General features: G+C 36.5%; 1 protein-coding gene across 2 annotated transcripts; it reads left to right on the top strand.

The window, feature by feature from the left end:
• Nucleotides 1-1,087: 1,087 nt before the first annotated feature.
• On the top strand, nucleotides 1,088-23,325 carry LOC117209544. 2 transcript variants are annotated; one of them, XM_033451685.1, is made up of 12 exons: nucleotides 1,088-1,570; nucleotides 15,038-15,284; nucleotides 16,180-16,334; nucleotides 16,810-17,021; nucleotides 17,489-17,633; nucleotides 17,806-18,045; nucleotides 18,537-18,906; nucleotides 19,026-19,206; nucleotides 19,321-19,484; nucleotides 20,709-20,912; nucleotides 21,656-21,823; nucleotides 22,468-23,325. In XM_033451685.1, the coding sequence occupies exons 2-12, from the start codon at nucleotides 15,188-15,190 to the stop codon at nucleotides 23,034-23,036; spliced, it is 2,505 nt and encodes an 834-aa protein (XP_033307576.1). In that variant the 5' UTR covers nucleotides 1,088-1,570; nucleotides 15,038-15,187; the 3' UTR covers nucleotides 23,037-23,325. The 2 variants fall into 2 exon arrangements, with proteins under 2 accessions (XP_033307576.1, XP_033307575.1); XM_033451684.1 differs by having other exon boundaries at nucleotides 1,088-1,574; nucleotides 22,468-23,036.
• Nucleotides 23,326-23,412: the final 87 nt, after the last annotated feature.

Below are 23,412 nucleotides of genomic sequence, written 5' to 3'. Positions count from 1 at the left end.
TGTACCATAAAAGTAATGAAGCGTTGACGCAGAGCATGGTCTATTAGTTTCAGTGTCAGAGGTAAGACACAATTTATGGCACTATATTTTGCGCCTTTTGTTTGTCAAAACAGAAGTGAGATTCGCACATCGACATTTGAGAATCATAGAGAATCTGAAATTACAAATATAAACACGAGACTATGAAATTACTTGGATGACACGTGACTTCATATTTTTCGCAAGTTAACGAAAAAATGAAACACGTAACACAAACCTAGGGATGTAGAAAAGACAAAATTATTTCATACGCCTGATAGTTTAATAGGAGAAGAAATAAAAGAGATGAAAAAATCACGAACCTATACGTACGTAGTATGTTGATCCCTCACGACGTATCACCATTAATGGTGAATCCATCCGTTTCGAATCCGCTATATGGTGTGCTTATCCTGCCTTAATAACGGCATAATGATGTGTGTCAAGGATTCGCAACTCGTCGCGATGAAAAGTTGCAGAAATCTGCTACCTGTTCGCCAGGCAACTGACACCAGACAGATAAAATAATCTTACAACCTCGCGATACCGTTATACGAATACGATCGAACGATTAATTTCAATTTCACTTCCGATTCGAACAGGAACGATGTGTACGGATTATCGGAATAAATCAGAATAAATCGAAATAAATCAGAATAAATCAGAATAAATCGCAATAAATTACTAAATGTCAGATTTGCTATTTGGATTCACTTTTTTTTTGTTATATTTTCTTTTCTTATATTAAATATTTCATATATTGTTTAAAAGCAACAATCCAACCGATCCATCGAACAGTTTACCAAACACCATCGTACACGCGATATGCACGATAATCGATGGATGAAATCAAGTTGCTAATGAAACCAGTGAACGACCAATGAAACGCTTGTATCTTAGAAAAATTACATAAAATCGAACGAAAAACGGTTGCACCGGTTCCTTATCGTGCACACCGGCTATCAATGGGCAGGTAAATCGACGTGTTCCGTCGCGGTCATGGTCTTAGATCCGATTGGCGTATTAGAATACACGTATTTTCGAGCTGGTGCGTTGCCATCGACGATCGGGTCTGGCAGTATTGCGCTTGACAGCGCGCAGAACGGACCCAGCGGCGATTCTGTCACTTCTCGAGGGTCTGAGAACCGCGATTTCGACGCGTTGTTCGATCTTCGTTGTCAATCGGACACGCAGACATAACAATTCTTAACGATAATCCCGTATCACGTAAAATCTTGACATCCGAGTGTCTACGTCTCGCGATCCTTCGTTTCGTGAATTGAATAGATTTGAATTAGAATTTATTAATAAGAATCTTGCAGTTGAATTTTCAAACGGAAACAACAGAAAAGAAAAAGAAAATAAAAACAAAGGGGATAGAAAATTTGCAAATTCCGCGTTGAACAAAGAGTGCAAAGAATCGGATTTGGTGAAGAATTTGAGAGGCGATTTTAAAAAATTGGAAAGTAGGCCGTCCTCGTGGTTGGCCGAGAATCTCTGAACGACGAATTGCTTGATGTCTCTACTTCCTGGTATTGAATGGTGGACGAATGTACGTAAGTTGTTCATTTTACTCTCAGGGTAATTGTTGTTGATATAGTTAGGTGAATGAAGAGGCAGAGTATCTCGTATGCGTGTGGTGGCTTGAGTGGTATGAATAGACATAGTCTGTTTATTGGCTGGTGATGTCGGTGCTTCCTGTTTGACGTTTTTTATGCACGCGTTGAGCTGCCGGGTTGCGAGTATAGCGAGGTTCTATCATAACGTCTATGAAAGATCGTCCTGTGAATATCAAATCCGGTTCATGGGAATTTTTAGCTTCGTAACTGCACGATAATGCGGTTTCGTTTTGAAATAATCTCTGGTACAAGTTGGAGACTGAAGCTTCGTAACGATATAAGCCACCGTTCCAAAACAAATATATATTCGAAACTCGTCCAGTCTTGCTAATATCTAGACCCATTCGAATACCAGAACTCCGTTGAAAATCCTTTCCAACGCGAATCTATCTTAATCGTCAATAATTTTTGAACTTGGGTATTCAGAAAACAATTAGAATCGAATCGAGATAATATTAGGAATCGGAGAAATAAACGAACCAGACGAATGGCGATAACCATAAGGAAACAAAACCACCTTTCTAAACGATGGAAACTACCTGAAAATCAGCTACGATCATACTTTTCTCCTATTTTATTATTATAAATAACGTTCCACTTAATCATACACTGTGTAAAGTTATGCAAATGATAGATGACGTTTAGCTCGCAGTTTAGCCTAACGTATTATGTAAAAATATGTAAATTATATAATGTTTCTTCAACTTTATGTAGCAGACTACAAAACTGAGTTCATGAGTATCTTTGTGCAATTTCTACTGGTGGACAGGCTAGCCGTTTACACGATGTTACGGTTAATTCAGCGTTCGAACACCGCGCCGTGAAGTGTAGCAAAATTTTGTCCACGGGGTAAAAGAAGCGCGATAGAAGGTACAAAAGTCGATGTTGCAGAAATTGTTGGCGCTCGTCTACGGTGATGTAGCCGGTGACGCGTGTCCGAGGGTACTAATAATGTAATTTGTGAGTTCCTTTCAATGCTGTGGACGGACTTGGCAGTCGTAGCGAAGCTAATAGGCAAGAATTTTTAATAAAGCGATGCTTTTCAGCGAGATCGCCCCCGACAAGACATTCGGTGAATTTTAAAATCTTCAATTCGCATCCGCTATTTTTAGCGGTGGAGAGTAGCCTCCACGAGCTCGAGTTTCCGGAAGTTTAATAAAACGGGGCAAGAAAAGTTGGAGCAACTGAAACTACCTCTTAAACGTTTGGATTACTTTTAACAGCGGTGGTTCGTGAAAAGAAACGCTGGCTTGGTTAAAAGGCATTTCGTTGTTTCCCAGAAATTTTGCTGGCCAGTTTCGTGAAAAGCTTGTGTCGGATACTTTTTATTGCCCGTTTTCGGATAATTTTCGAACAATTGTCTCGCATATCTTCGCAGACAGTTTCATTTTATCTGCCTTCTTCGAATATTTGCGCTTGTAGCTACTATAATGTCACGATATCTGTTTCGAAGAATAAACGACGAGAAGTTTTAGATCACAGAAATTTGTTCAGAGTCTGCTGTGTTCAGATACATAATTCGATATTCTGATAATAGTACAATTATTAATGAAAACGTTATACTGTTGCGCACGGAATACGTCGTTGCCACGGTACATAAGTTTGAGGGACCATTCATTAAACGATATCCCATCGTTCATCGTTATTGATTACGTTAACTACGTTAAGGAGGAAGAAATTTGTTCTAAAGCACTTGTATCGTATATTATACGTTAATTAGATATTTCGTCGAAGTATCAGAGAGTCTTGCGATTATTTGTCATTGATAATTAGATTAGATTTTTCTCACTCTTTAGCACGACGTGACTATTCAATATTTGAACTCGGAAAAGGTGCCACCAAGAAACGTAGAATCCATACATTTAACATTTGAAGAAGGTTACGCAAATGTTAGGAGACGTCAACGTTGCTTTACGAAATTCTGGAGGCTGGTCACTTGTTTATGGGAAATAAATCACGAAGGTCAGAAAATAGACAATAATGCTTTAAGAGACATCAAAGGCAGTAACGTTTTGAACGAAAATAAATTATTCTGCGAACGGAAAAAATAGAGAAGATAGACGCGCTAATTTCGCGTGAGTTAACTAAAATACAGAAGTTTCGGCGAATGGAAATAGTCGTGCAGAACACATACCTGTCGCTTCATTCAAGAAACATAATGCCGAATGTTCGATTATCTATATTTACTACGTTTTGCAACCTAAACTCTGTAATACTATAATTTATCGACTACTGATATTAGTAGATCGACCTGATCCGTCGCATGTTGTGTCTTGGAAATTTTCACCGATAATAAATATTAACTTAATCGTGGAAAAGCGATCCGGAACTGCAATTGCCAAATTTATGATGCGTTTTGGCGTCGATTCGTTCTTTTAACATTCCAACGTTCTTTTAACCACCGTTGTGTATTCATATTTCAGTATCGCATCCTTCGTAGCAAAGAATTATTTTTGAAGGAAAAAGAAACAAGAAAAAACACTTGCGGCAGTAGCGGAGACGGCTTGATCAGATAGAAGCGGCGAAGATTGAGATCCGCAGGATATGACAGATAAATCCGAATCATATTTTAATCCTTGAAGTTGACAGGTTAGCCTTGTCATGCACCTACGTTGATTTCCGTCTATTCAGTGACGATTACATCTTTGTAAACACCAGAATTATCAAGCGATAGCGATATTCTTTATTTTTACTGCTTTCTAGAGGGACCTTTTTAATATTTGAATTATTTACTATCAAATGAGATCATAATTTAGAATTGAAATTACAATTAATATTAAACTTCGTCCAAATGCAAACGTGGACAACGATAGGACGCAAAGCAAACGATAAAACCGCAATTTTCTGCGATTTCGAAACAGCGTACGATAGGAGATCTTTAATCGAGAGAGGCAAATGATGCGGGACAATTCTTTCAACGCAAAAATTTTACGATAATGCGTACCAGTGATGATAGTCGAGTAAACGATTCCCATGGCAATCCATCTACTCCCTATATTTGTTTCAACCGGGTGCATTATCCAGAAACGTGATCCTCTAATTGTTTTGAGTGGCGCATCATTCGGAGCATTGATCAATGACGCAGATCGGACGATCTGTCATCCACGGTGACGCGTGTCGCGGACTACTAACAACGTAATTTGTGAGTTCCTTTGAATGCGCTCTGGACTCCGGAGGTGCATACGGAGTAACATAGGAGCTGTAATAGTTGTTGAATACACTTGACCCGATTCGACGGCGTCGCGTCGCCGTCGTTGCCGCGTTCGTAACAGTGAAAGCGAAATCGAAATCGAAATCGAAATCGAAATGGAACGCTCGATCCGATTCACCGATTGTTTTTTCTCCTCTCGAGCGATGGAACAACGCTGCACTTTGTTGCGTTCGAATCTGCGTTTCTTTGCCCTCGATCTTCGTAGATCTTACCATTGCATTGTAGTCTTGGGAGAATTCACAGTCCAGAAAAATGTCAAAAAACGAATCTTTCTGCTTTCATTGCGAATTCTCATAATTATATCGCGGTTATTTATTTATGATCGTATGGATCGTATGCAAAGTCTTATGGTACTTCGATCGGCACGAACGAATGAAATTTTACTCGATCTTTTATTGTGAAAATATCGCAAAAGCTACAGGATATCGATTATTCCAAGTTTAACAGCTCCGAGAATAAACAGAAATAGCTATTTTCGAATCGTTAGACGAAAATAAAACACTGCCGGCTATTTAGCGATGTAAAATTGTACATTTTCATTAATACGAGGTTTATCGCTGTGTGAATGGACTTAAAGAAAACGACATAGCTCTGAAAAAGAACCTTTGCGGTTAAAATATCCAACCATAAGCGCGATACTCGGTTGCCACGAGAGAAACTCGTAAATCTGCATGCCTATTTGGCAACGCTTGTCACCGTGTTTACGTAACTATAGATTTTGCTTATTGTTCGAAATCTATGTCATGAAGATTAGCAAACCGATACCACGGCGAGGGAAAGGAACGATGAAATAAAATAACGAGGTATTAGTCTTGTGAGGAGATGGCGAATCATTAAGCGGCAATGTTTCAATGACGATTCTTGTAGGAATTTTGAAATCCGGCAAACTTCCCCTATTGAAATTTATTTTTCGAAAATCATTCGTGCAATAATTTCTACGAAAAATTTCCCGATTTTCAGTTACAAAAAAATGTCTGTTAACGCGCGGATATTTCCTTCTTCGAGTAGAATCTTTGATGAACGTGATGCATCTCGAAAAATGATCTATTCGTTACTTTGTGTCATTTCATATTCGCAGGTGATTTGATAATGAGACTAAATCCTTAAAGTAAATATCGCGGAGAAAACTGTAGAATCACACAATATATCGCTAAGAAATAGAAAGGTATCTCACTCGCAAGATAATTGGAAAGGTAAAGGCACGACGCTGGAATATTGGTGTTGATTTAACAAAAATTAATTTCTAAACGGGTTCGTAACTTTAAGAACTGCACAAATAATGAATCTAGTGTAATTGTCGTTGTTTTAATGGACTCTAATTTGCATGCAACAAAGAATAATATATCAAGATAGATCATACTGTATAATAAATTAAAATGAGACGACATTAAAGAAACGAGAGATTTTTATTTTTATCTTTATTCGATGTTTATTTTTCCTAATAGTAATAAATTCATGAAAATTTTTGCTTCGCGCTAATCATCGTTAAGAACCTTTCAGTAGTCACGCACGTGTACCTAGAAAAACCATTCAGTTATAACCGACCCACCTTTGTTACCTAAACAATATTGCATTGAATGAGCAGCCTCTTCATTATGAATCATAGTTTGTTCGAGCCACGATATCATTTCAATAACTAGTCTTTAATAGCATTAATCATTATTCTGTATTTTTCGTATTTCAATGTCTAAGCGTTTACAAACTCTAAGTTACTCGTTGAGTAATCAAGGATTTAACATACTTTCTTCCTTACAGATTGTCATTCTCACATTACGCGCGTTAGGAAAATCATTGAAAATTTTTGCATAGGTATCTAATATTCGATATTTATATATGGAATATATAGGTATATACATTACAGACCAAAAAGATAATAGTTGAGAATTAGAGATTATAATGAATTCATATGTAATCGGATATCAAGTATCGTTATAATATTAAAAGATTTTAACTGAAATCTCTACGGATCCGAAGACCAAGTTGCAATTCTTCGTTGATGCATCGTACTTCATTTTGAAAACGAATCTGCGAATCGTACTAGAACATCGATTACATCGATGCTGTACGATCAAATATGTAACGACACGAGAAACAGATGTAACAGTAACTGGATTAGAATTGCGCAACGAGGAATCATTTTACAACTTACAGTCTGTTCCGCGTTAAAAAGCTTACCAAGATCATCGTATCCGAAGTTGTCGCGTTTCATAGATCGTAAATCTGAGAAAATGAAATCTGTACAGGCGACAACCTAAATACATGTGAACGAAAAAGGAGAAAAAATTGCTGACTTTTCAATGGAAAAAGACGTTCAATAGGTTCGTGGTAGAATCACGAACAATGAAAAAAGTAGGAAAATACACGAGGCAGGAATGATTCTTAATTGTTTCAATTGCTGGAAACTAATAATCGATATTGGAGCCGCTTGTTACGATACACATGCGTCAACATCTTTTTTTACACATGCCTCCATTATTCCATTTTCATTTTCACGTGACAATAAGATAATACGTCGTAATGGGCATTGTTAAGGAGCCGGATAAATTGCTTCAAATTTGCGATACGTCGACCTACATGTCTTTTATTTTATTTTCTCTCTCACTCTTCCCTTCTCCTTTTCTTTCTTTTGGACGCTTTAAATTCGGAGGATCCGAGCCACTTTAATCTGAATTTTAGTCTCAGTCTAAGGGCTGCGTTTGGAATGTTGAAAATAATGTAATTTAACAAATTATTGGCACGTGCTATTTCGCGGATACCAAAATGATTTGGTATTAATTTTGGGATATTAAAATGTCGCTGGTTTCTAGTAGATTTTCGTTGAAAAATATTTATTAAAAAATTATTTCGCTATTGAATTTGTTCGTCGAATGACGTTATTAAAATAATAGTAAACAACGAGATGCTATGGAACCATCCGTATCGCACTGCGCCATTTTTAATGCCTTTTTGCTCGTTCACGGCACATAATCGAATAAAATAAGATAATGACGAAGATTTATGACGATACACACGTATACATACGAGTGTGATCCAATGCAATTCTTTCGAATCAATGTTCCAGACTGTTGTTTAAATCTTTTTCGTTTTTTTTTTTCAACAGCGAAATATGTCAGTTACAATAAGTGTAACGACGATGATACCATACAATGATTGCCAAAGATCTTCTGACCTTACGTTAACGAAAAATTCAGTTTCTAAATATCTCAAAAGTCTCTGCCTGTTTCGTCCGAAAAATGAAGAAACTGAAACGCGATAATCGAATCTATTCGATATTTAATAATCGAATCTGAATCCTTTTTAATTAAACGCACAACTTACAAGTTAACCACCGCTGATAAAATTGAAGTTTAACAATAAAACAAATCTTATTCGATGTACAACTGCGAAATTGAAAACAAGAAAAGGAATAACTTGCATAAATTCACTAACGTTACTAGTTAATAAATTAATGCGCAAGAAGTCTCTGCGAGTAAAATTAAAATAAATATAAATTAATCGAATATAATTTATATTAATTAATATGTTATTGGGCGAAAAGTTCCTGGAAGTAAAATTGATGACAAAATAGGTAAATGAAACGTGTTGCTGTTGGTATCCGTTTGTTCGAATTCCGGTCTAAACATTATCTTTCTCGCTGGTTGACCACGTCAAGAAACTGAAATCAGTATAAGAAAAGCACACTCTTCTCGAGAGCTTCCATAAGTAACGCGTGCCAAGCCTTGAATAGAAAACGTGTCCTGAGTTGTTGAGCCACGATGTTTCCGTACTACTTGAGCTCTGCTTGTCTTCGCGAGCCTCCATCTGTCACATTAGAATCGTGGTCGCGAACAATTACAAAATCTCGTCCTTGCTTTGGCGTCGATGTCCCTGTCAAGTTGAATCGCCATTGAAGCTAGCTATCGATCTTTCAACTGACTAATTTTATGTACACTGTAAAACGTAAGGAATATTCCCAAAATGTGAGTGGCGTTCAATATTAAAATACGAGAGTAATTTACATGTTCGTTAGGTGTTAGCGAGTTCACTCAATGAAAATCGTCGAAGTCGCTGGAAGCAACGTCGAAATAAAAATAAATTACTCGAATATAATAACGAGTATCAGCTGATAGATTATCAGGCAAGGAGTCCTTGATGGTACAATTAAAATCAAATTAACAATTCAAAGTCGATCGAAGGAAGAATAGAAAAGAAGAACAAAGTCAAGTCTGAATCGCTTATCAAGCAACCGTAGGCAGCAATTACAGTTTTTTTTTCCCTAATTGTGATCATCGTTATGAAAGAACTTGCATTAGGTTACACGAACCAGTCCTTGTATATTATACGATGCTATTCATTGGAAATATATACCACCGTGTTTTTAATTGAAATATTCGTATGGTTAAAAACAGCGGATGGCTCGTTTACATTGTAAAGTTTATCGCAGACCGTGTGCTAAGTGTTTCTATTGTTGGAAGAATAAAAATGACACCGTATCGGAATGTAATGGAAAACGCGACAAGGCATGAACTCGAGCAAACACGATCGCATACCAAGGCTAACAAAAAAGTTCAAGAGAAGACGAACGACGTAAATACTGCCTGGTAATGGTAATCTTACGTGATATTCTAATCAGACACGTATGTATCTAGCGCGATTAATGCGATCCTCGTTTACCAAACAAAAAAAAACCCCGTTTCCAGTATTTTCCATCTCTCGTACAAATTTTTCGCCATTTTTCCTACTGTTTCTTAGCTGTCGTTGAAAAATGCCCCCGAAAAAAAGAAAAGAAACGGAAGGAAAAGGAAGGAACGAAAAGAGAGAAACAGAATGTTTCAGGAAGAGGATACTTAACACTCGGCTCGTCCGACAAACTCCAACGTCGTACGAATTACGCAATTACATTTGTAATGGGCCAACATTCAGCACCGATAACGCTGACAATTCGCGGTAATTACCGTGCCGTATCTCGTAATACCAGATCGCCTTCGTCTACCAAGACACCAAGTCTTCCGATGGAAAGGAGCAGAATAAATAAAGTACACCGAAAAAGTTATGTTTCTCGACCGAGTGACTTTAACGTATATTTTCCTGTTTCTCTTCTGTTTCTTTGCAACTTGGAAAACGATGAAACAACGATGAAGGGTAGATGAAAGTTTCCATGGAGTCGAGAATTACGTGTTTTTTTTATAATGGGGAAAACTTGTTTCTATACTGTTTCGAAGTAAGCGCGTAAAACTTAGTTTCTATCGAGTGAATTTTTTAGATACCGGGGAAGTTTCTTCTCGAGTAGAGAAACGGCGTATAATAAATAGATGTCGTCGAAATTGTTGATATTTAATATTCTTGTTATACGTGACTAATTGAATATATAGATATAACAAGTATGAAAAGTGATATCGAAACATGCCGCATTGGAAAAAAATTTCTGAATCGACGAGTAATGAATATCGGATGAGATATCGCGGTATTTAATAACGCTAAACACCGTTACATCACGAACATTGAGTATGATACACAGAATATCTTCTCAGTGTGATAGTAGCATATGGTTAATTCATTATCGTTAGGGAAACTGTTCGTGAATATAACAGTGGGAAAATAATACGAGAAACGTAAGAAATTATTTGCAAAAAATGCGAAGAAATGTGTCTTGAAACGTGTTTGATACGTCGATAAATATTCATAACTATCAGGGAGACATTTTAATGTTTGTAATCGAGTAGCTTGTAAATTTGCATTGCTACGAGTAGATCGTATATCGATCTAGAGCTATTATTGTTAATTTTATTAAGACACGAAAGATATTTTATTCTTTATGAATATTTTCTGACGATTAAAAAGAATCACTTCATTACTAATGATAAACTAAGGATAAACTATCTTTTTGATACCCTTTTTGTATTCTTTGCAATGTCTCGCGTCGTGTTTATTTTTCTAAAAATTAAGTAGATGAGAGTCATCTAATGAAAAGAATTCTGAGAGACTATTTTGTACTTGGTGAAATAAATAAAGTATAAAATCAACGCTCCACCGTGGTGTTATGGAATATTTATCGACTTGTACGAACGATTCGGATCTATTTGTTACCATCTTCTTGTCTATTCTGAATGCATATATAATTTCCATTTTTGATGATCATCAAATCTGAATTTCACAAACTAAGGTACGAAAACCTTAGTAGTAGATACTTTGATACTGAAAATTCGTTGTTCTATCTTTCATTCGTAAACTGTGGACTTAATAATTCTATCAGTAATTCGCGTGACCAGAATCTACGAAGCATCTTATTAGCATTAGAAGTACGAAAAATATTTCCCCCCTCTGTTATATCGATTATGTCACGATGCCATTTAAAATAACAAATAGCGCCGAGAAAAGTTTCTCTGACATAATTCTCTTACGTTATTCGCAAGATAATCTTCTTCTACTCGCGGAAACAAACCACAATTCATGTTAAATTACAAAATAATCTTATAGATTGCCGAGATGACAAGGATACGATTATTTCTTGCGCCCAATGAAAAAAGAAAAGAAAAAAAAGAGAAATAGAAAACAAATTTTCATGAAACACGGAAGAAAACGCGTGAGATCTATAAAGATCCGAAGAAACGAGCTCCTTTGAACTCTGATTTTTTTTTTCACTGAAAATAGCTGAAATTAGCATTCTTCGAGTCTCCGGAAATGGTCATCGTGTTGCACATAAATATCATTACGACCTTCAATTCGTTATGTCACCGTTCCGTGGCTCGGTACAAAAGGAAAAAATTGAAGAATTTATCAGAGAAGTCGTGTATCTCGACACACATCTCGATCGATGATGTTTCAAAGAGAGTTTTTACGCGTTGATCGTGATTGTAGTTGAGGTGCGGTAATGATTGCTGTAATTCATCCCTGAAGAGAAGTCATGCACGATTCCCTTGTGAAAACGTGTGGTATTTGCTCGATGGTTTCAATCGTTTCGTAACCGAGCAGAAGATGTTTAGTCTCGTTAACGTCTCGTTCGATTGTTGTAATCCTTTGTTTAAGACTGTTTTGGCTTTTTTGCTTTTTAATCTCGATTAGAGTCGATCTATGATAAGGGTAGACTGCGATCGTCGATGCATATGTCGCGTTTGTTTTTAAAAACTGAACTCTCAAATACGACTGTATAATTTTCTACGATAATACATAATTCATTAAGCAGATAATAAAGTTGATAATAAAGTGGATGGTTACAACAGTTTTTACAAGATAGAAATTATTATTGACATGCTCCATAGCTGTCGACAGCAAAAAAAAAGACAATGATTGTTGTATATCGTAAATTATTAATTAATTGGAAAAGTTTCCCTTTACTTGTTATATGTATATTATTATGTAATATATAACGCACAATAATATGTATAATAAACATTGTACTATAAAGTACGCAGTAAAGTTTTTGCAATTTTAATTGCAATTTGTATAGAGCAGGAGAATTACAATAAAAGAGACAAAATACATAGGTTTTCAATTTCGTATTGTGCTTCGGGCTACACCGTCATTAGGTTACATTTTACCATCAGCTTGTTTAATGGTCATCGAGAGACAATAAATTACAGCGAATAACAAGCATTAAAAGAATTACAATCGCGCATTTTCTACCGTAACTTACAATACTAATTTCGATTTATCTATCTCGCATAAATTAGAAATAACTATCAGTTAACATAGACGATGAGACTAACGTGACGCATCTATTTTGCAAATCGTGTTTCCCGTGACTTTGGTAAAGGAGACGGTGATCTTTTGACTTCCTGTTCTAATTTTCTTCTTTTGAACACTTTCCTTTTTTACTCTCGCGAAAGAAATGCAGTTATGTAAAAAGTCGTTTGATTGTCGATTCGCGGACGTCAATTTCATACCTTTAACGCTTCGAAACGCAAATCTTCGGTTATTGCAACGTCATTTGATTTGCACAGCTGATGGAACGAGTAGGGTACGTGCCGGACATTTAAAACACATCTGGTGGACTTGATCGCGAAACAAACAGCGATATCCGAGACTCGGTTTATGGATTGGTTCTTGAATTTCGTACAAGCGACACCGTTATCGACAGTTTTGAAAACAATCAGCAACTCGATAAAGGAAACACGAAATTCAAACGAACGACGCGCTTACGGACTGGCATTTAATCGTACGATCCTATGAAATTTCCAAGATATTTCATTACGATATCCCTGCGTGCGTAATTCAATTTGTTTCGAACATAGATACGATTTAAAAAGTATATTTCGTTGTATCTCATTACATCTTTTGAAAGCACTAGATTACGTTACGAAGGAGCGTCGTGGTGACGATCGAAACATTTAAGAAACGTGTTCATCGCGGAACTAAACTAGTTTTATTTTCAGAATCAAACGAATGATCTTATAAACTGGAAACATGTGTTGGAAACACGTCTAGTAAATAATAAATAATATTTCGTAATCGAAAGGCATAGAAAGGTGGTTTAATTAGAATTAAACGATAAAGATGGTAATAAAATAATAATAGTGTTTCGTTAATTAGAAATTACTCGTATGGAAAATATCCATGACACGATACAGATTGCAAGGAAATTAAGCCAGCTTGGAACTCGGAGCAGGTTAATGTACGACAACCGCGAATTTCAATAAATCACGAGCAAAACAGTAGAAAAAGATCGAACCCGTGGATAATCAGCTACCTGCTCCATCGCGTATATGCAGAATTGCGTAACCTGGCGATGCGTAATTACCATCTCACTATACCGCCGTTTCCGACACACGCGCCAATTTGAATTATTCATTTCCCCGCAACAGTTTATTCGTAGCTTTGATTTAAGATCGAGCCTCTCATTAAAAAGTAGCAGAAAGTGCCGTTACGAGAAATTTTCTAATTATTCTTCCGCTTATCTTTTATTTCTTCTTCGATCGCATCGGGAATCGGTATCGTATTAAACATGATAGATACCTATATTTGGTCGTCATTGATCCTTCAAAGCGGAAACTGACGTACAACAGCGTAACATTCATGGTGTGTGGCGTGAATTGTTAAACCGTTATGTAAAAGTCATGACATTCGTATTGACACATCATCCACTGTCACGGCTACCGTTTCTTGTCCACTGTCAATAACCAAGCCTTTATTAGAGAGTCCCTCGTTCTAAACGTCTCTATTCCGAAAATAGTACCGCATAATCGAAATCTGGCGAAAATGGTCGCGTTAACATGATGTACAAATCCATTTTTCAGGATTTTACGATTTTTATGTTAGTCTGATTGGTCGGAGGAAGAAGATTTAGTATGAAATGCGGACTGTACGTAGTACAAACGGACGAAATCTTGTAGAATTAATATTGCAACGATTAATATCACTGCTCGTAATATAGTAAAATCTATCAATCATAGTACTCTATCAATTGATTTAATTCTTGTGCATATCGCTTTTGGAATATAGGCGGGAGCTTTTCCACGTCTCTGTAAATAATTTCATAGCGCGCGTAATGAACAATTTTCCGAAACTCAAATATGATTTTATAGCGTTAAAAGGAAGAGACAACAGCGTTCGTCGTTATGCTGTAACTAATGGCAAACGTCGTCTATCATCATTTTCCAATAACTCGAAGTAACGAAGTGGGTCTAGAAGTTTGTTTCAAATAAATATTTGCACCCGTTCGACCAGCTAATGGCTCGTGTTACCGGATGTAGTACAGTACTCGATGATCGTACACAGAAAAAATCTGCTGACCCCAGCTGAGGTGCAAAGTTGGTCGTCTCCGAGCAACGGTATTTTCATGGAATAAATGTGTCATAATCGATTTGGTAAAGTTTGGCATGCCTTCTGCCACGAAATTCGTATCGCCATTGTAAACCTTGATTAACATTCGATCCAACTTTCTTCCGATTATTATCGCTCCGTCCTCGTTAACGTTTTATAATGCCATGACACTCGCAAGCAGTATACGCGCGTACTTACAATGGCGTGTAAAATTATTTTTAAACCGACGGATATTATATATTTTCTCGAAAAAGCTGCGTCAATGAAATTTTAGTCGAGCCGATTATATTTGCTTTATTCTCTTTTCTTTTTTTTTTTTTTTAATTCATATTTTGAGTTATAATGATACTATGATAAATAGATACTGCCTTGTTATATTTATCGTTACGTCATATAGGTCGCAATAATACGTCGAAATGTTGACTTAGGAGGCGCAATCACTTTTTTTCAGTGGGAATAAAAAGCATGCAACGGTGACGTTGTGTAGTTAAAAAAAATATGCGTGGTGCTTGATGCCATTCTCAATATTTGACTGGAAGCATACGCTGTTATTACTTACGAAACTCTTGCACACGACTGATCGTTCCTCGAAAACGACAAAATGATGCTGATCAAGAGTTTCTTCCGGAGGATCATCAAAGACTTCCGGCACAAGGAGTTGCTACCTCTTAAAATGATATTCTTCGTTCAAGCATCGAGTAAGTATTTCTCACGATTGATCGATCGTAAATTAAAGTTAATTGAACAGCAAGTGTTGATATCTCCACTTTTCGTTTTATTCGAAAATTACGCGAATGAGTCTATAGATTTGTTGCAATCTGATCCGTTACAATGATTATTCGAAAAACATTTTACTGAAAATTTATATTGTTATTTTTCCCGGAATTTTTTTTATCGATCATAACACAGAAGTTGCTACTCTTTGACCAGACAAGCCAAATAAACCAATATTGTTGGCGGTAAATTGCAAAAAATTTGGTGTTACGTGGAAGTTTAAAAATACATAGGAGAACGTAATTTCTTAGGACAACATCGAAAGTTGTATTCGTTAAAGGATAGATTCGGTTCATATACTCACTGAAGCATAAGCCAGATAGATATATCCATTAAATCATAAGTTAGTACGTTGTATATACATTGAAATATCCACTAAATCATTCTCTCGACAGTAATATATATGTTGAGCGGTATTTCTTGTTGCCAATTTACTTTGACCACATTTTACACCTTCTTCGTGAATAATTTGAAGGAAAAACCGCAGTGCTGATTTAACTTTCGCACTTGGTAAGGTATTAAATTCTGTTTTTAGAATAGAATACTGTTTCCGGTATATTTCCATCTCTTTCTTGATTCATTTCATTCTTAATCTGTGATAATTTATCTACATCCATTTACGTTTTAATTCTATATAAGGTAATAGTAATTCTATAATAATTTATTTATGTTTATCTATACGATAATTAAATTATTGATAAATAATTAAAATAAACACTTTGCTGTATTTCAACTAACTTTTTCTTCAATTTTCAATCTCTCTCGAGATTATTACGTTTTGCGTAATGTAATAATACTATCTTTAATAATCGTTTTCAGCGCTTTATGTACTTTATCCATATTTGACGATACACATGAGGGAGCTTGGCATAAACGTGGAAGAAACTGCCATAATGAGCGCCATAACGCCAGTAATCGCAATGGTGATGCCACCCTTGGCTGGAATGTTCGCCGATCGCGTGGGAAATTTCAAAGTAAAACTCCATTAAACGATCGCGATATTTCCATATGCGCCACTCGAATACCAACAAACTGTAGATATTAGATTGCCGCGCGCAATAAACCACGAAAGCTTCGATCAACCATTGAACACCACACGAATCGACACGTTTTTTCTTTTCTTATCGCATAAGTTCGTCGACTCGAGCTTCGAGAAGAAACTGACGTTTTTTACACGCGTAAATATCAACGTCGATAATTGTATCACGGGATAATTGCAATTTCTCGCTTAGAAAAATGTCGATTCGTTTAAATCGCTTATCGTTTGCTACATTCTCGATGCGAATAATAAATTGCTTGTATCGCTTAACTTTCTATAGCGCTTTCGAATACCATAATTCTTCTAACGATCGTTGCTCGAATTTCATCTCTCGATTTATCGTTTGTTGGCGATAAGATGCAGCAAAAGAGGAAGCAAACCACTGACATTGAAACTATGTTCTCATTCAGATCTTATTATCTCTGTTCTCATCGTTTGGCGGAGTCGCGGCCCTTTTATTGCTGCTCGTGCCGATCGGTAGGATAACGGTGGAATTTCCAGACAGAGTCGTTATGGACCTCGGCTGTACAGGGAATAATGGGTTGCTTTACACCATGAGCGAAAATCATCCTTGCGAGACCAGCTTGCAGTCCAAGATCTCCACAAGGATAGAGAGTTGCGGGTAGGTAAGGATACGTGTTCGAACGATTCTGCGTTTTTATACTCGAACCAATTCCGTTGTTCATTGAATATCCGATAACTCCGTTTATTCTTTTTTTTTTTAATCTTGTTAAAAATTATGTTAGTATCGTACGTTGACGATCGTTTGATCTAAACTTGCGTTTAACTTTGCGGAATTATAGATGTTCGATGGAAGATATATTAATCGTAATATCGTTCAAAAAATATAAGCAATACGATTCTCGTGAGAGAATCAGCTGTTTTGCTCGATTCGATACAGTTCCTTTAACCAAATACGGCGTATTTTCTGAAATACGTTTTAAATAATATCCGCAATTACAATGGCAATCCATATTAACCTGGATTTTATTTCACGAGCAAAACTAAAATCGTCTTACGCAACGTTAAATATCAACGTATACGTCATTGTGGCTTTTAATTAAAAACGTTTAATCTACCTTTTTATAGTTACATGTGTCGTCTAGACGTTCGTAATGACACCGAAGTGCAGTCAATTTTGTCGTCAAGGCTGTACACGATTAAACGATACAACATGGAAACTGGCGCGAATTCTTCGTTCAGGTTTTCGATTGCTCAGGACGAATTGCCACAGGTAATTGATTTAAGCAATTTTAAGTAATCGATTCCACGTGGTTTATAATATCTCGTAATTGGAATGAAGTAATTTTAATTGATCTTTAGCAAAGAATCGTAGAAAGAGAGAGAGAGATAATTTTGATAAAAATTATACATTACGTTCTCTTAACCGATACAATTTTTTACAGGAAATAGAAGAAGACCTAAGGGAGCACCGGAAGCTAAAGAACAACGAGTACTTCAGGACGTCGATTCGTCAACTGTATGCAAACGAGTACTTCTTTCCATCGAATCGACTGTACGAGTTTTCATGCACCGTGTCGGGATTTATCGAAGATTTCGAAATATCGACCCTAGAACCTGCCATGTCGAACAGAATATACGAGAACCGAACTCTCTGCACTTTCAATCCGGTTATATCACGAGAGGTGAAGTACATAGACAGACTCGTTTAAAAAATACACGATACTTGTTTAAGAAATAGAGAAAGTAGAATAATTGTGAAATAATGGAAGAAAATGTCTATTTAGTAACGCGCATACTTCGAAAATAAGAGATACTTTTGTGTTTTATTTTTTATCGATATATTTATGTAATACCTGTTAGTATTTTTCTAGATATACTTTTTAATTATCTTTTCACACTCGATATATTTCACACGAAGATGTTTCGAACGCAGAACGAATTAGCGTAACTAATATTCATTTTTAAAAAACGTTCTCAAAACAAACACTTTTCCTTAGTTCAGTAAAAATGAAATTTGCTCGAAAATGATACGACTGCCAATGAGAGATGCTTTGTCGCGAAATTGATTTAAATAAGAATCAACCAGTATGGGATTTTTCGATCATTTTTTCTGTCATACGTTATGCTTCGTTATTCCTCGTGTATTAATCACTGTATGTTATATAACGTTCAGGACAATGCCAGTCGAACGACGAATTATCATTCGTACAAATCGAAGTTGAAAACGTTGGAAGCCACGGACGAAGATTACGGGATGAAACGACGAAGATACCTATCGGAAGAAATCGCGTGGACAGGAAACGAATTTCAAAAGATCACTTGTGGGAATCCTGATCTGGATACAGACAGGATATCTGTGACTCTACCACTTTTTAATTACTCCGTCAGCTCCGAGCCTTACAAGATCCTAAACGCGGAAGACTGCGGCAAAAGATGTATCGTCACTGCGCCTCGTAAGGAGATGTGCACGAACAAGAAGACAGTGATCGAATACAACATAGGAGTAACTTTCTGGATGTATTTCGCCATTAGAGTATTTATCGGTATATTGCATCTTTATTGCATTTATAAATATTGCATCTTTTATTGTTTCCTCTCAAATTGTCTTACTTTTTTTTTCTTTTCATTAAACGTAGAACGACGTCTCGAAATTTATTCGCAGGTGTCATCGGTGGAACTACGTTCGCTATGTTCGAGGGTGCGGTGATCGCTATATTGCGCGAACAAAAGGCCGATTATGGTCTTCAAAGAATTTATGGCAGTATCGGTGGCATGATTTCGTCGCCACTGTCTGGCCTGCTTATCGATTACGCGAGCACTGGCAAAGAGTACACGGACTTCAGGTAAAGATTCATCGTTTCAAAGACGTTTAGTCGTCCCGTTTCTATGAATTTGTAAAAATGATATATAATATAGAGGTAATGTAGAAATTCTCAGAAATGACATACATTTTGCAGGCCAGCGTTTTATTTGTACGCAGGCTTGAAGCTTATCTCAGGACTGTTAATGCTCGCCATTAATTTGGAATTCAAGTCACCGTCTACAAATGTGGTTCGCGACGTTTTCACCGTGCTAAGGAACATCGAGGCCGCGGCTCTCTTTATCGCCTGTTTCATTCTCGGTAAGAATCTCTACGTCAATAGCAATAATTAATGTTAACATTGATATTAATAGTAATATTAGTAGTAGTAGCATTAGTAATAATTTCTTGTTTTGACAATTTGATGTAAAGCGGGAGAAGAAACTGTGCCCTGTTGAATTATCGGATCGTAGGAGTTCTTAACTTGCTGTGAACTTGCAAAGCTCGAATAAGTTGCGTAATCTTCGTCATTGCTGGTTTCCGCTAATCTTTGATGCACTGATCGACTAATGAAATTGCAGTGACATTGACATTCCTCATCGATGCTGCGAAATTGCGCGTACTTTTTAAAGTAATTCGATTTTAAACGCCGATTGCGTTATACTTCCTCTTTCATTCGTTTTAAACGCACAAAGGTACTTTTAAAACGTCAAGTATAATTTTAAAATTTGTCGTTTCTATCGCAAAATCGTTCGATAGATTTTTTTAAACACATTGAATGGTGTTACAAATATGAAATTATCGGACGATCTTTATAGCGACTACAATTTTAAATCTCCACTATCCTTAATGATCGAAGTTCATAATTTGTTTAAAATTTATATTTTCTTGTTGTAGGACCGTTTAAAAGATTTCTTTGTAGGAAAACTGCGCATACGACGAATTTATCATTTTGTATAAATTTTTATCAGAAGATCTAACGATTTCTATGGTGTTCGCGTGACTTGGAACATCCATCAAAAATTTTTAGAACTTGAAACGTTAGTCACGTTAAATGCAGTGATTGCACCGTCCCGCTCGTTTCATTCTTGTTAACATCAATCTTAATTTGAGGAGTGAACATATTAAAACGTATCAATTAAAATTGGAGAATATCGAATCGAGGATTAGCTTGAAAAGTTAATGGAACAAAACGTGTAATGGATTCTACAAATTTCATTCATAACGTCGTTCTTAATCATCCCCGAAACATTCCGAATTGTAAGCACTGCGAGAAAATTCATTTTCTCGTACCTCAAAAAGAAAAAAGTGTCCAAGATATTCTCTACAGTTTAAAATCACAATGTATCTAACCGAGATATACTTACGCATCATTAATCAAAAACTCTGGTCAGTTTTTCCTTCGTCGTGATAAATATTTATGAACGCAACAAATTCTAAGAAGCGTAAACTTCTTTAAAAAGAATATCTCTGCTTAATGAGCTTAACGCGACCAATACGTTATAGCCTGATGACTTTGTCGAGATAAATTCTTTTTTTCTACAGGCACCGCTTGGGGATACATCGAATCGTTCCTCTTTTGGTTGATACAAGATTTAGGAGGATCAAGATCACTCATGGGCATCACCATAACCGTAGGCGGTATTGCCGGTATACCATTACTGGTACTATCTGGTCCAATCATATCAAAGATCGGCCATGCCAATGTACTTTTTATAGGCTTCGTTTTTTACGCCATAAGACTTTGCGGTAAGCGTTCATTTTTAATTCTTACGAGTCTACTTCATCTGCATGATGCTCCTGATAAACGTATGATAGAACTTTCTTTGCCCTGGTAAAATGAAAAAACAACTGGCTATTAAGCAACTTTATTTAGGCATGTTTTATATTTTGGAGTTTGAGGTAGCCGACTCGAGGATAACGTCACTTAGCATAACGCCAGAGCAACATGTATGTAAATGAAAGAATAAGGAAGTCGATGTTAGGATGTTTAATCGACAAGTTTTACGAAGATTATGCGTTGCTTCTTTGGTTCACTAAATTGTAGCTGGCTCGACGAGGTGGCAAAAGGAAGAGAAAAGGAGAATGCGATCTTAGAGAAGATTATAAATTTTTATGGTAGCGTGTAAAGGTAGATACATAGATACAAAGAACACGATAATATAGAATGGACAGGAAATAGTGATGTAATAACACGTTAGAAATAAAACGACACGAGATAATGCAACACATACACGCGCATATAATTTTAAGAATTAAATCTAGATGGTTCTAGATTCGAAACTAGTGAATTTGTATGGACGAAACAGATATCTTTCACTCGCCACTGTGATACACTTGATGTATTTAACGTATTTACTTTGCCTACTTTTTACCATGATTTTTTATTACCGTACTTGGTAATTAGGTTTTCATATAAAGTCATTATATAAAGATGTAGAAAAGAACTTGCTTTACGTTTCATTGATTTTTAACTGTTTTTTGTTTTACAGGATACTCCTTGATATACAATCCTTGGCATACTCTTATTTTCGAAGCGTTAGAATCTGTCACCTTGTCACTTAGTTTCACCGCCGCTGTTACTTACGCAGCGAAATTATCCACTACGACCACTGACAGTTCGATACAGGGATTATTAGGCGGAGTTTATTACGGAGTCGGTGAGAAACACTTTCTCTTGGATAATTTTACAATCTTTTTTGCCCTAGATTTTTAACGCGTTAACCTTCCATCGCTACTGAATTTCTTTCTAAATTTGTTAATTTGTGCACGTGACGCCAACGTGGCGTCATCAGCAGTCAATTGATATTAGCTCGTTACTTAGATCGATACTCGTAGATTTGACAACTACAAATCGTTTCGACATAATTATCTTTGAAAATAATATTTTAGTATTTATTTTCAAACGTACTTATCGTGTCTTATTATCGTTCGTTGTCATACTTGTTACTTTCGTTTAAGATGAAAAGCCTTCAAATCTAATTTCGCGTTCCTTAGATGCATAAACGCCACGCATTGCTCACCATACCGTTCTAATTATATCGTTATACGATTATATATAATTGTAATAATTATACCGCGAATTTCTATGCAATTTCATATCTTTCGAAACAAAAGTAAAGGAGTGGAAATTTGCTTCGCTTACTAACAATCATAACGAGTAGTTTTATTGTATATTTATAACAAATTATAATATCTATACACTGTATATATATATATATATATAAATTCCGTGCATTTTCCTACTTTTACACGATAACAGACCACAGTCTACCAATAACGATCATTTCTTTAATGCTTCTAGGCAAAGGTTCAGGAAGCTTGATCGGTGGATATCTAATGAAAGCCTTTGGCACTCGACCAACCTATCGAATCTTCGCAATGATAACTCTCATCACCGGTATAATGTACTACATCTTCAACGTGGCTTACCTGAAAAAGCAGCCACAAGTGGAAGGTAACGACATCGTGAAGAAAAAGCCGAAGAACCTCGGCAATCAAAACGGTGTTGAAAATGGCATCATCGAGATCGCTTTGGAGGAAAAGAAAGGCGCGAAATACGACGATGATAAGAACGAATCGAGCAATCTAACCGGAATCGACAATCAGGCTTTTAGCAAGGAAGAAACGGATAATCGAAAGACGAACAATCTGGAAGCTATCAATAACGCGAAGAATCTTGACAAAATCGAAAAAATGCCATCCGAAACGAGTAAGAAGTTCGGTGTGAAGAGGTTGAAAAGGATGCAAACCGACGAACGTGATCGAGCGAAGGAATGCTCGAAACAGAACGGCGCGACGAATCAAAGCTTTGAGAACGATCAATTTAGGTGTAACGTCACCGTAGAGAGACAACCGGAAGACAAGAAGTGACGAAGTTGCACCAGAGATCTCGATACTCTTTCCTTTCTTCGTTCTTTATCGCGAAACCACCTTTGTACCATCGGACAGGTATAATATATAAACGAGGCGTTGTAAAAAAAAGATGGAAATGCGAACGTAATCTGGCCCGTGTACGGAAATTTCACACTGTTCAAGTTTCTACACGTTGCTCGTTAGCGAAGGTTGCCGAGTTAAAGATGGATTGGTGTTGTTGGGAATTATTCGAGTCTAGTTAATATCTGCACAAAATTCAAGAAATTCCGGTGATCGTTGTCGATTTCGTCTGAAAGAAAAGAAATGTAATTTACATATTTCTATAATACGAAGTATTGAAAGTTATAAGTTATAACATGATCCAGCGATTGCA

Source organism: Bombus bifarius, unplaced genomic scaffold (assembly GCF_011952205.1).
Source record: "Bombus bifarius isolate JDL3187 unplaced genomic scaffold, Bbif_JDL3187 scf7180000008178, whole genome shotgun sequence".
NCBI lineage: Eukaryota > Metazoa > Arthropoda > Insecta > Hymenoptera > Apidae > Bombus > Bombus bifarius.
Note: the sequence above shows the minus strand (reverse complement) of the source record. Positions and strands in the feature narration are given on the sequence as shown.

Bases quoted from the DNA above. Each gene is read 5' to 3' on its own strand.
- LOC117209544 (XM_033451685.1), top strand. From the start codon at position 15,188: ATGATGCTGATCAAGAGTTTCTTCCGGAGGATCATCAAAGACTTCCGG. The intron at 17,022-17,488 runs GTAGGTAAGGAT...ACCTTTTTATAG, and splicing joins ACAAGGATAGAGAGTTGCGG to TTACATGTGTCGTCTAGACG. The intron at 18,046-18,536 runs GTGAAGTACATA...TATAACGTTCAG, and splicing joins ATCCGGTTATATCACGAGAG to GACAATGCCAGTCGAACGAC.